This window comes from Anoplophora glabripennis, unplaced genomic scaffold (genome assembly GCF_000390285.2).
Source record: "Anoplophora glabripennis isolate ALB-LARVAE unplaced genomic scaffold, Agla_2.0 scaffold33, whole genome shotgun sequence".
NCBI lineage: Eukaryota > Metazoa > Arthropoda > Insecta > Coleoptera > Cerambycidae > Anoplophora > Anoplophora glabripennis.
In genome coordinates, this window is record NW_019416463.1 from 1,620,378 (window position 1) to 1,633,327 (window position 12,950).

The 12,950-nt window shown below is 34.5% G+C and overlaps 1 protein-coding gene across 1 annotated transcript in view; it reads right to left on the minus strand.

Annotated features, from left to right (window-relative positions):
• LOC108912687 (voltage-dependent T-type calcium channel subunit alpha-1H) overlaps positions 1-12,950 on the minus strand; it is a 183,367-nt gene that overhangs the window by 3,876 nt on the left and 166,541 nt on the right. The window contains exons 16-26 of the mRNA XM_023454612.1: positions 12,475-12,654; positions 7,477-7,638; positions 7,288-7,443; positions 4,569-4,721; positions 4,209-4,507; positions 3,943-4,135; positions 3,049-3,198; positions 2,837-2,998; positions 2,555-2,770; positions 2,289-2,481; positions 830-1,200 (exon numbers count right to left, since the gene is read on the minus strand). Coding sequence (XP_023310380.1) covers positions 830-1,200; positions 2,289-2,481; positions 2,555-2,770; positions 2,837-2,998; positions 3,049-3,198; positions 3,943-4,135; positions 4,209-4,507; positions 4,569-4,721; positions 7,288-7,443; positions 7,477-7,638; positions 12,475-12,654 — 2,235 coding nt within the window. The remainder of the gene's footprint in view (positions 1-829; positions 1,201-2,288; positions 2,482-2,554; positions 2,771-2,836; positions 2,999-3,048; positions 3,199-3,942; positions 4,136-4,208; positions 4,508-4,568; positions 4,722-7,287; positions 7,444-7,476; positions 7,639-12,474; positions 12,655-12,950) is intronic.

Consider the following 12,950-nt stretch of genomic DNA (forward strand, 5'->3'; position numbering starts at 1 on the left):
TTTCAGATTTTTAAGTACTACTTTAAAGCAGTTTCTTTATTATCATAAGTTTTTGATAATTTTTATTTCAATTTTTATCTTTAATTTTTTTTAAGTACGTATTGTGATATACAAAGACTAAATTTTCTTGTTCTAGAAATTTCCCATTTTTTATTTCTGGGTTGATAAAACTAAATTGCTAATAAACAGCGTACTTGCTTATAAACAGTCAGTAGTACGCAACAAAAATTAGAAGTCATTATGATAAAAAAAATATAAAATTCCAATCTAAATATGAAAAAAAATAAAGATCACTTGATAACTTTTCTAAAAGTTCATATATATGACATGTATTTGGTGTCAAATTAATCAGCAAGGCATTAGCAATATAAAAAAACTAATTTGAGTATAGTTTTTTTTTAACAAAATTCATCTGATATATATAATGATATATATTTTGATATATATCACCCAAAACTAAATAGCATGCTATTTTACATCACTACTAATATTAGATTATACCAACTTATATTATAAATTATAAGGTTGCATCTTGGGTCGCATAAAAACATTTCCATAGTTTTTAATAAATAAGACAGGGTCTGCCTTCACTTTCGTTGAATAAATGAACTTTAATTTACAAAAAAAAACGCGAAGACAGAACTTTTTCGTATGAGTTTTCTATTACAAATATCATCAGGAAGCTGTAGTTTAATTTTTTATAGATTATTAACGCCACACCCTGTATAAAACTGATAGCTTCCTTATAAGAGCGATATTAAATTAATACATTTTCTATAATTCATGTTGTCTAATGCATTTTAGACGTATAGTAATGGCTTGTACTTACCCTAATAATAGTAGGATTGATAGGAATAATCTTCAAATCCTGGACGATTTCTTCTATAACAATTCCAACTACCGACAATATCACAATGGCAACGTCCAGCAGGTTCCACTTGTCCTTCATGTACATTTTGAAGCCCAGCGCTATGAGCTTCATGGTGCTTTCCAGTATGAACACGGCGGTGAAAAAATAATTGAAAATCCTCAGGGCGTACTCCCAATATTCGGGCATCTTATACCTCTCCGTTGCCATTGTTATCACATTCAGGCCTATCACAAGTGCTATGGCTAAGTCGAAGTATTTGGAGGTAACGATCTTGTGGATGTCCAGGCGCCAAGGTGAGTAGTTGATGTAGTAGGGCGGCTCGTTCATTTCTGAAACAACAACTAAATATAACTTTACCGTTATTTTTGTTCAAGTTAGGCAAGATTGGGAAATTGTTTAGAGTTCAGCTTCTACTGATATCCAACCAGACAGAGTAGCGAGATATAGAGTTCTAGCTATGGTTTCCATGTGAAGAACTACTATACATTCCAAAGTTTTCCCCCTCATTTTTAATGATTTGAAAATGGGTTGAATGGTTTTTTATAGTATACTGAAGTGTAGAAGTAGAGGTGTTGGGTTTCCGCACGATAACAAGCCAACAGTATACTAACATGACGTGAACGTGAAAAGCATTCTGAGGCAGCGGCTTATGCATGTTTCGGTTGATCCGTTTGGCACGGCATTGAATTGCTGCTCTCTCGACAGTCTTAGTCATAAGATGTAGATCAGTCGTGCAAAATTAAACAAAAATAAGTTTTTCAGTTACTGACTGAAAGTAGGTAGAATAATTGCTGTATATTTGCCTTCTTCAAGGCCTTCTACTATGTCTGGAATGAAATGATTTAACCAAAATTCATGAATTTTCTCTGTAACTTTACCAATTAGAGGCAAATGCTTTGCCATGGCTAACCAGTCTTTTCCAGAGACACCACCTAAGATGCTGACAGTGAAGGATGGTGAAATGTTTAGAAGCACTGGATGTGACCAGTAATAGGGGCCACTATGAAACGTTTCAGAGGACTACCATTATCTGAGGAGTGATTCTAACTGTAACGACCTTAGAACAAACAGCAAGAACCGGAACGATCAAGGCAGGCCTAGAGGTTGTGACAGCAGGTCCACCCCAACAGAGCCTAACCCGAAAATACATGGGCGAGACAAAGATTCCTAGCTAAGGAAGTGCAATATAAGCCTGTAACTGGCAGTGACAAAGTATATAGGCCACGTCATAACCCAAAATATTTCTTTTTAATTCCTATTCAAAGTGAATACATGCATTTGACATGTATAGTAGTTAAATCGGCTGTCATCTGTCAAAGCAATCCATCTTGAGAAAGTGTGATAGCTACTAATTCTAAGGAAAAAATATTTACCTAAAAGCTTTATTTGTTCTTAGACGATTCGATAGAATACTTACTTCGTCTCCTTTTTTCCATTTGTAAAGCCCGTTTAGCTGCTTTTCGAATTCGTTCCTCTTTCTCCTGCTCCTCTCTACATCTGTGGAAATTTTCGACCACCACTCCAACAAACATATTAAGCACAAAGAATCCCACCAAGAGAATAAAAGATATGAAATAGAGCAGCCTCCATTCGGAGTAATTAACTACTGGCTGAAATAATAAGTTAACGTTAAAGCGGGTACGAAATTGAAGTTTAATTTTTTCTTAATAGAACGTCACTTACTTGTTTGTCGACTCCAACAGCATCCAAACCTGTGTACATAATGTTAACCCAGCCGTCTCTCGAACTCAGCACGAAAAGAGACATGAGTGCTTGGACTAAATCGTCGAAATTATATTTTTGATTTTTCCACTCATAACCTCTATATAAACAATCCTGCTTTGTAGCAATTCCGGTAAGATTTTCTCCTGTACAATAGTAGAACGTTCCTTTGAACAACTGGAAATAAAATAGTTAATTTTTGGACAAACAACAAGTACTAATAGTTAATGAAATATTTTATACCTGTACTCCAAGAATTCCAAATATAATAAAAAATGTACAACAAATCAAAACTATGTTCCCGATAGGCCTTAATGACGACAGTAAAGTTTGTACGACTAGCTTTAAACCAGGGGCTCTGTTGATTACTCTCAGTGGACGAAGTGATCTTAGCAATCGAAATACCTAAAAATTGTTGTTGAATAATGTTAGTAATACAGAATGTATTAATTTACCCTTAAAATTCCAAATATCCTAGAGGTAGTGTCGTTGATTAAAAACATTATTATATCTACTAACGATATTATCACTAAAGATCCATCCATAATATTCCAACCAGAGGTAAAGTAAGCGTTGGGGCCATAGCACATACCAGTAGCGACAACCTAGAAGAAATTATAAATATTACTTAAATCTAGACTATACGAGGCGTCCCCGAACAGATGTTACAAGCTTTAACACCAGGTAGAGCTCGATATGATCGTTAAAGACAATTCTTAACAGTATACGCCCAAAAATGTATATTAATGGTGCTATGCCTATCGAAAGTGTTAACCAGAAATGGTTATTTTCTTTTATTAAAGGAGAAATGTATATACTGTCAGTTATCACATCTTTCACACATTGCTAAAAAATGATAGTAATACATATTTTCATTCTCTTTAATATAAGAAAATAACCGTTTTTTTTTTTCATACTAGTGAAAAAACTGCATAGGCATTTCTAAATTTCCAAGGCTTACTGGAGAGCAGAGCAGAATCTCAGAAGCCGTATTTCAATATGAACTTCTTTTGTTTCTTATAAGAGTGGTTTACGGGTACACTGGTATATTGATAGACACTTCTTTAACATTGTAAAGAGTTCAATTGTTAAAGTTTATAACACTCTGTACATACATATGAGCAATTATTTCTAAATTTCCAAGGCTTACTGGAGAACAGAGCAGAATCTCAGAAGCCGTATTTCAATATGAACTTCTTTTGTTTCTTATAAGAGTGGTTTACGGATATCCTGATTTATGGATAGACACTTCTTTAACATTGTAAAGAGTTCAATTGTTAATGTTTATAACACTGTACATATATATAAGCAATTATTGCTGGATCAATATTTTTAAATTTTAAACTCACCTTGACAAACATTTCTGTGGCGAATACAACGGAGAAAATATAATTGCAGCTCTGAAGAAATAATTTCTCCGTGCTGTCCGGTGGAATGTTAGGCCTTTCCATGGCTAACGTGATACAATTCAAAGCTATAAATAACAGTACAATGTTGTCGAACCAGTTCTGTTTGACTAACCAACAGCAATACTTTCGAAATCTGGAAATAAATTTTTATCAATATGCTGCATTCTAGAAAAAATAAATAATCAAATAGATAATTTAAGAATTACCTATTGTTGGGTGAAAATAAATATAGGGAATAGTCATCCTTTTCCTTCAAACACCCTGTCGGTTCCAGAAACATTTCCAGCCTGTTGAAAACACTTAGTCTTGGAGAAAATCTTGAAGTACATTCTGTCAATTTGATTTGTGGCAAGCTCCTCTCAGTCACATTTTTATCGTTTAAACTATTGACAGACTTTAACTCGATGTGGCTCTCTTTCCTAGCCACGATAGGACTAGCTGACTTATTCTGAACTGGAGACTTATTCAGTGAATTCTTCCGCATCAAAGCTGGGGGTGCTGGTGCCTAAAAAAATATATACGTGAAGATAATGGAGGGTATCGATCAGTAAGGGATGATTTTTTACTTGTGCTTGCACAGAGCTGAATGTGTTTGATCTACATCTAATGGAATTTTGTGGACTAAGTCCTTTGGGACTCTTATTATTGGGGGTATCCTTTTGGGTGTCATTTTGGATCCTTATCGATGATTGTAATAATGAGTCGTTTCGTAAGCTTGCCTGAAAGAAAATGTGCAGACAACAAAATGCAAGCGATATGAGATTGTGATATAGCCTAAACTATGTATGTAAGTATGTACAGTCAAATAACAGTGTTGTATGAATAATACTAATTTATAACAAATTTTATATAAAGCGTAATAGTACTATAGTCCTATACTTCTATAGTCCTATACTTCTAGCATAACTAGTGAAGTACACTTTAAATTAATATTGTAGTCTGTGTGATTATATTTTTATATATTGGTTTTATGTTCTATTCTGTATTCATTACAATCGATGAGTAAGAATTTCAGTCAACGCTATTTCTCACTTAACGTTACAATGCTGAACAATTTCATTCGATAAAAAAAAATTGTGGGTTTTAATAACACACCCTGTAATAATTTTGATTTAAAATAATTAAGTTGTACCTACTATGTATTAGTTGTTTTTTGGTCTACTAGTCTACTATTAATCTTTCTGTTCTAAGGGCCTTTGGATTGAGCTAATAGCAACTTAGAGTTACTCTGAACTGATACCTATTAGTTAGGTACTATTTTTGCCAAAACAAAAGCCCCCCCTAGTCTAGTGCATTTCACTTCAATGCTTTGTTCGCTGTGCGCAGGCGTAGAATAGAATCAATGTGGCGGTCATTCAATGTGTCGGTTAGTTTTTTAAATATTTCGCATATCAGTTTTATTAATAACAAAACATGAGGATTTTTTAAATGAAAGTGATTATTAACTCACGCCTGTTGTTTTCGTGAAATAAAGTATGAACTTAAGAAAATTACATCAACAAGGGAGAGTCTCGGATTTAGCCCAGAATGACCGTCTTGAGAACTTTAAGCCTCAACTACTAGCCTCAGCGAAAAGGTAGGAAGTATTACTATAACTGAGCAATAACATAAACGGATTAGGTTTAATTTTGAAATTTTGAGGCATTTTCATAGTTATTCAAGGTTATAAAAGAATATTTGTCAACATAAAGAAAATCTGGATATTTGAAGTTGAGAGTAAGTAGCCTTTCAATCTAGCCTAGTCCCTAAATTTGAAGCAGTATTTAATTATTTGGGCAGTTGGTAATTCATCAGGAATGAACAAATCCAGGCAAAATCAAAACTTTTTGGCTTGGTCTTGGTGTGTTGTTATAGTGTCGGTCAATTGTGCAAAAATTAAAAACAGTAAGGATGATCTGTGGATTTGAAATTATACCAGAGTCCTAAAATTATATGCAGTGACTAATTCTCAACATGTTGGCATGCCATAGAGCCTATCATTTTCGAGAAATTATTAAATATAAAACAGTAAATATGTCGATTTTGGTTAAGAGTAGATTATCCTTATAAATCTCCACTCACGGTGGTACACCCAAACAGTAATCAGGTAAGTACAGAGCCTTCAATAATGTTTACAAGTCACGTGACCACCGAACTTAGGCAACCAACATTGCAGTGCTGGTATTGAGTAGGTATTTATTATTTGAAATTGATTGATTTAATTGATTATTTGAAATAGAACAAAACTATTAGAAAATCATATACTTATTTACTTTTTATGGGAATTTTATTTTCTTTCTCACAAGATTTTTGGTCTTTCGGATGACCCTTACAAATAAAGACTCTAATACCTACTTATAAAGCGAATCCCGGGTTGTCCTTTGGTTCCTAATAACGCATTTTTCCCTACAACACGTCCTTTTGTGGTTATAGCTATAATCCTATAATCATTACGTAAAACGGCTTCCGGAATGAGACTTCCCCGTTTTACTTTTATTCTGAGCTTAGTTGCCCTATACATTCTGACACTTTTTGAATATGTAACAAAAAAACAAGGTACGTGCTTGTGTCACATCACGTGCGGTGGATAATAACGCAAAAACTGCGTGTTGTGTGCTGCATTAACAAAATCAACACGTATCCGCCTCTCTTGAAATCTGAGTGATATTTACTTTTATATTTTCCTGAAAAACTTACGTTTACTTGTACCGTATAGAATAATTTAATTATTTGACTAAAGTTATTTTAATACATACATATTAGCTAAAAACAAACTAACATAGTAGGTATACCTACTTAGGATGTGCAAAACAGCATTATAAACAAATTGTCCCAGGGTCAGGTAAAAGCCGCTCCGGAATTCGCTGTATTTGCATTATATAGAGCTTATTTTTAGGGCAATATAAGAGAAATCACCTACGCCTCTTTGTTACAAAGATAGCTTTTTTTATATAACGTTAATTGTTAATTGTTTTTTTTTAGATTGTAGACACAAAAAAAGGGTTAAACTTTCATTTTCAGAAAGTTTTACATTGATAGTTCCATTGTAATAAACGCGCTAGCAGCAGTAAAAGTTAACAGTCTGCATGCGGGAGGAGCGCCACCGCGGGATCCGCGCATTAGCGTGAACGTAGCTCTCGTCGCGCGCGAGATTTTTTACTTGAACGTTTCAAATTCGATTAAATTTAATTTAATATTCCTAAATTTTTGTACGACGCTTTATATTTTTTAAACTAACTCATTTCCTAGTGACTTACAAACAAAAAAACGACGAAAAAAAATGTTTTTGACGTAACCCCTACTTACGTGTCTGGTCACCCCGCCGCCATTGCACTGCGAGTGGTCCCTGCCGTTATTCAGGGGCACCGCCTCCGAGTCGGAGCCGCTTCTGTTCTTCTTCCTCTTCAAACTGGGCCTGGAGGCCAGCTTCCAGGAGCACTTGCGTTGGATTTTGTTCTTGTCCTGGCCACGCTTGGTGTCGTTTTTGCTGGCCACTGGAGTCACCTTCTCCGAGAAGGACATCGTCTTCGAGCCCACCTTCTCGTTGTGGATGACGATCTTCGCCGCCAGGTGGTTGGGCTCGTCGGGGGGCCGCTCGAACTGGCGGAAGGTGAGGGGAGGAGGGGAAAGGGTGGGGGGTTTGAGCAGGCTCAGGCTCTGGAAATGTCAATTGTTTTAGCGGGTGGTTTACGAGAAAGTGCACAAACTCGAACATGATCTCTCGCTTAATAAATAGGCAAAAAGTTTACACAAAATTAGTCTCGAAATGCATCGGTTTCGAAGCATTCTAATAATCTGAGGGCAATACCTACATTTAATACTTACAAACAAATGCTAGAACTTTGAGGGTATTTTAACGTTGTTTTGTGCTCTCAGAAGCAATATTAAAATTGCTTATTATATGAGGTAAGAAATTAAGTTTAGTACAAAATATTTTGTTGTCCTTGTCTGCCAATTACAAATTAAAATGGAATTTTTACGTAAAGTATAAAAAGGACATACTATGTCTCAGATTAGAAACAATTATTAAAGGGAAAACTAAAACGTTTCGAAAAATCACATACTGACAAGCAATCTTTTAAAAAAGGTTATTGATGTGGTTTGTTTTCTTGAGACATATTCACTTGAAGATTTAAAAGTCGAGAAGAAAGTGCTGCTTTTACGGTCAGAGGAAATTTTAAAGGTACCTACTGTAAAATATTAGGGGGTGATTCTACTCATAAATATAAGGATACATGTTTGTAAGATATTTTTCGAGAGTAGGTAAGGCGGCGGTATAGACCACCCCCACCCTTCCACTTTTAGACCACGCCCCACCGTTTGATCGACCAATCAGAACGCAGCATTCAAATTGGCGGTAGATTCATGGTAGATTTAATTGGCCGAGCGGGGCGCGACATTCAAATTGCTAGGAAATTCAAATCTGACGACGCGGTTTATCGCGGGAAAGTAACATTAACGGCCGGGCACACATATACAGAGGAGTGATTGACTCAGCGGGGTCGAAGGGTATTTTAAAATTAAATAACACGATTTAAAGGTTCGCGTAGTAAGAATCGGCAGAGTGCGCGACGATGGTAAATTTAGAATTAAATGTAATACTTGTTTAATATTATGCGCGGAGACAAATGGCCGGGCATTATTGGTGGTAAATTCAAAATTAAAGGTAAAATTGAAACGCATGTGCAGAAACGAATAAGTGGATTGGTGCTAAAATTAAAATTAAATATTATGACTCAAGCGGTTGCATAGAAAGGATTGGCGGTGGAACAACAATAATAAAACTCTAAAATTCAACGCATGCATGCTAGCGTTTGACTATGTGGAATTTACAGAAAATTTAATATTAAAGATCATCAAAAATGTAATATGTATGTATAGAACAACTTGTAGCTGATAGTTTAATTAATTTATAGTATAGCTGGCGGGGTTTTGTGACACTTCGATGGCATGTCCATCCGAAGAGACCAAAGATAGGGGGGTCCGTGGAAGGTCGCCGAAGAGTTATCTGAAGAAGTGGTGTCGACAATGACCAGAGGGTTAGTTCTGAATTTTGCCGCCAGTTTTTAATAGATGTCACTGTGGTGCATTAATTACGCACAGAAGAAGAAGCGGTGTCGACAATGACCGGAGGGTTTAGTTCTGAATTTTGCCGCCAGCTTTTAATAGATGTCGCTGTGGTGCATTAATNATGCAACAAAATTTGGTCATAGATTCTTAAGACAAATTTAGGGGACCCGTATTTTTTCTTTTTGCCAACTGGCCCCCTCTTTCGGAGTACAGCCCCCTGAAATCTGCCCCTAAGAAGTCTTTTTTATATCTCAAAACCATGTTGTACGAAAATCACTAAATTTGGTACACAGGGGTTTTATGACATGTGGAACCTTACAGTGATACGCTTTTTGGCGAGAAACCCCCTCAAGACACTTTTTCGTTGGCCCATATGTCTTTGGAACCAGAAAAATTTGGTCGCAAATTCGATTTTTTTTTTAATTATTGGTTAGCTAGAAAGTCATTGAATTTAGAAACTTTTTTGTCTCTTGATATTTGTTTCGTAAAACTCAATGTTTTTGAGGAAAATGGCGATTCACGATATGCATTCGATCACATTTTGACATTTTTTTCGAAAATATTGCGTTTTACGAAAAAAGTATAAAGAGACGAAAAATTCTCGGACTTCAGGGGGCTGTAACTCCGAAAGAGGGGTCCACTTGGCAAAAATAAAAAATACGGGTCGCCTAAATTTGTCTTAAGAATCTGTGACCAAATTTTGTTGCATAAATTTCGGGACATCCTGTACAGTGTAATCCCTAAAATGTTACTGTATTTGGGGTCTATCGAAAAGTCTTTCCAAACATTTACTGTAAGCATGTGCTTGGCAGATATAATAAATCTAAAATATTTCTAAAACTCCCTTTAACCAAATATGTACACGTTTAAGAATTTGTAACAATTTTCAAAAAATTTTACACCCTGTATCTCGAAAACTAAACCGTTTAGGACATAATAGAATACTACTATAATCGGAACTATTTTTCTGAAATTGGTGTAAAGAATCACCCCAATTATTAGTCAGTAGTGACAAAAAATTGGAATTCGCAATTTGTTTATTGCATATTCTGACGATCTGAATTACAAAAAGTTTGACTTTAGGGTAGAGAGCCACGCTTATTTCTTTTTTAATATAAGCACGGTAAAAAAAATGTTTTTCACGATAATTTTAGACAGACGCTGAATAAGTAAAACTACCTTTTGGCCTACTAACTTTTAGTCCAGTGACTGAAGCATTTTGGTTAGGTACCAATTTTTTCGGATGGAATGGATTGACGTGAAATTTTGGACTGTATCCTAGGGAATAGCCCAAGAAACAAAAGTTATATAGTGCCGATGTGTGCTTTTACCCTAGGGGTGGATGCCACCCGTTCTGGAGGGTGGGAATTTTTTTTTATTAAAAATAACCTCACAATTCGATAGAGGGACGAATTCTAAGCCAAAAAATTGTTTGTAGAGTCAATACTTTTTGTGTTGTTTGCGCCTAAACATGTTTGTATTTAGCCCAAAAAATGCATGTTTTTGAGCCATTTTTCGCGAATATCTCAAAAACTACAAGTTTTATAGGTAAAAAAAATGAACATAAGAAAAAATGAAGGTAATTAAATGACAAAGAGATTGCTTTTTTATTTTTGTAGATGGTATAGAACCTGAGTTATGACTCCCAGAAGTTGAAGTCAATTTCGAAGATAGCTATAATCGAAACGTTCAACGTCCTGTAGCGGAAAAATTGAAGGTTTTTCGAGGAAAACTTATATAACACCTACACCTATTAAAGTTATTGAAAGAACCTTTAAATTGAGTGGTGGTAGAAGTCGTTAGCATGAAAACTAATGAAGTTAACAATCAAAATAAAATGATTATCTTGATTTTTGAGAAAAAAAAAATCGGTATTAAAATTAATGACTTTACGGAAAACAAATTCAAAGTATTCCTTTTGCAATTTACTTTATTTATGTATTAAAAGTATATTCTGGGAATTTGAACGATTTTAGAAGCCTAAATAAAAAAAAATATATATTTACTTTTGAATACAACTTTTCAATTTTTTTAAAAATCTCCTTTTTTCAAAATATTTCAAAAACTAACAAAGTTATAAAAAAATGATATAATAAGAAATTGTAAGCTTTTTCTTACTGGACAATTTGCTTTTTTTAAAATTTTTATACGACAAAATTTGAAGTTAGAAGCTCAAAACTAAGCTCCAAGACTGCCTTTCCTGAGTCCCTTTAGCTTGCAAATCTAAAAAAACGAAGGGCTCAAAAAACTGCAAATCACGGAACTTAAAGTGCTTTAAATTCCCTACAAAATGGTTGTTTGAGTAAATTTATAACTTTAAAATTGTTATGGTAAAAAAATTAATCGCATTTTTTCGGTAAAATTTTCGGTGCGGGTAAATTACCATCATCTTTGTGTAATTTGGAGTACTTTTTTTTATTTTAATAATATACATACACACACGCATCCATTTATAATGTATACAATTTTTTTTTATTTGATATAAATTTATTAATAGAAAAATATTAAGAATAAATTCAATAAAATTAAAAAAAATTAATTATATCATCATACCCACATACAATTTTTAGAAAATTTTTCTGTAAGGGGTAGGGTTTTTTTATGAGAGGTAGGTCTTCCATAAGGGTTTTTTGGGCGGCTGAAAAGTTGCAATATATCATAGATCATTTGAAAACCAATAAAAAGTTTATAATTCAACATATGCCATTAAAATATCTCGACCTTTCAATAATATTCTATTTTGTTATAAGGGATGGTTTTTAAGGGTTGCAACTTTGTAATGAGTCGTAAGCTTTCTAATAAATAACAAAAGAAATGCAATACAATGTGAATGCACCAAAAGAATATTTTAAACTGTTAAAAACTTTTTTTTCTATTTTTCTGCACATGGAAGGTTAGTTTTTAAGGATTTTTAAGGGTTGAAAATTAAATTTCATAAATTATATTAAAAAACATGAAAGGAACTTTATGCAACATATTTGAACATGAATTGAATCTTTAAAATACGTAAATCTGCGATTTTCGCATTTTTTTCGTACAAGGGTAGTTTTCATCCCCTAATAGTAAAAACGCACACATCTAGACAATATAACTTTTGAAGTGGGGGGTCAGATGAGCTTGTATGTAAATTTTCAGAAAAATCCATGCTATCCGAAAAAAATGGGAGCTTTTACTTTATTTCCGCCTTCAGTGACTGGACTAATTATGTACCTACCAAATTTAATCAATTGCTTTTAATGTAGTTTTCTAATTGTTAGTTCCATATACGTTATTTTTTACTGGAATTAATCTTTATAAACCGTTAGATAAATTTGCAATTCCGACTGTTTTCGTCAGATACAAACGCGAAGCGAGAGCAACTGTGACATTGCAAAAATCGGACGGAAAAACCGGGCGATAAGATGGTACTTTCAATGGACGTACCGAGGGCTTTTGTGCCGTGGACTCTGCAGTGGAAGGACAGCCGGGGCCACTGTCACCTACAGGGAGGTCCTCGTTCATAACGGCGGTAACGTTGTAACGGAATTCCGGGAAGTCGTCCAGCGTCGTGCTGGGGGAGTCTTGGGGGGTGGCGGCCGTGTGCGTTATAATCGGCGGAGATTGCTGGAAAAAAGTCGTTCTTAAATATTTATGAGTAGAGAGCGGACAATGTGTGTCTTTAACCCGATGAATAGGTCAAATTTTGGTAGAGATGTGTACGCGTTCAAAAATGTATTGTGTATAAACTATGCAAAATATAATTATTATGTATAGCAAATATATCGTATTATCCTCGCGAAGATTTGTACCCTTTATTTAAAATCCATAAATCATGTGAACAGGTTAAATAACGAGAAAATAATTAAGTTAATTTAGTTCTAAAGAAATGAAATGACACTCGCGCCCATCTCTAGTCCATC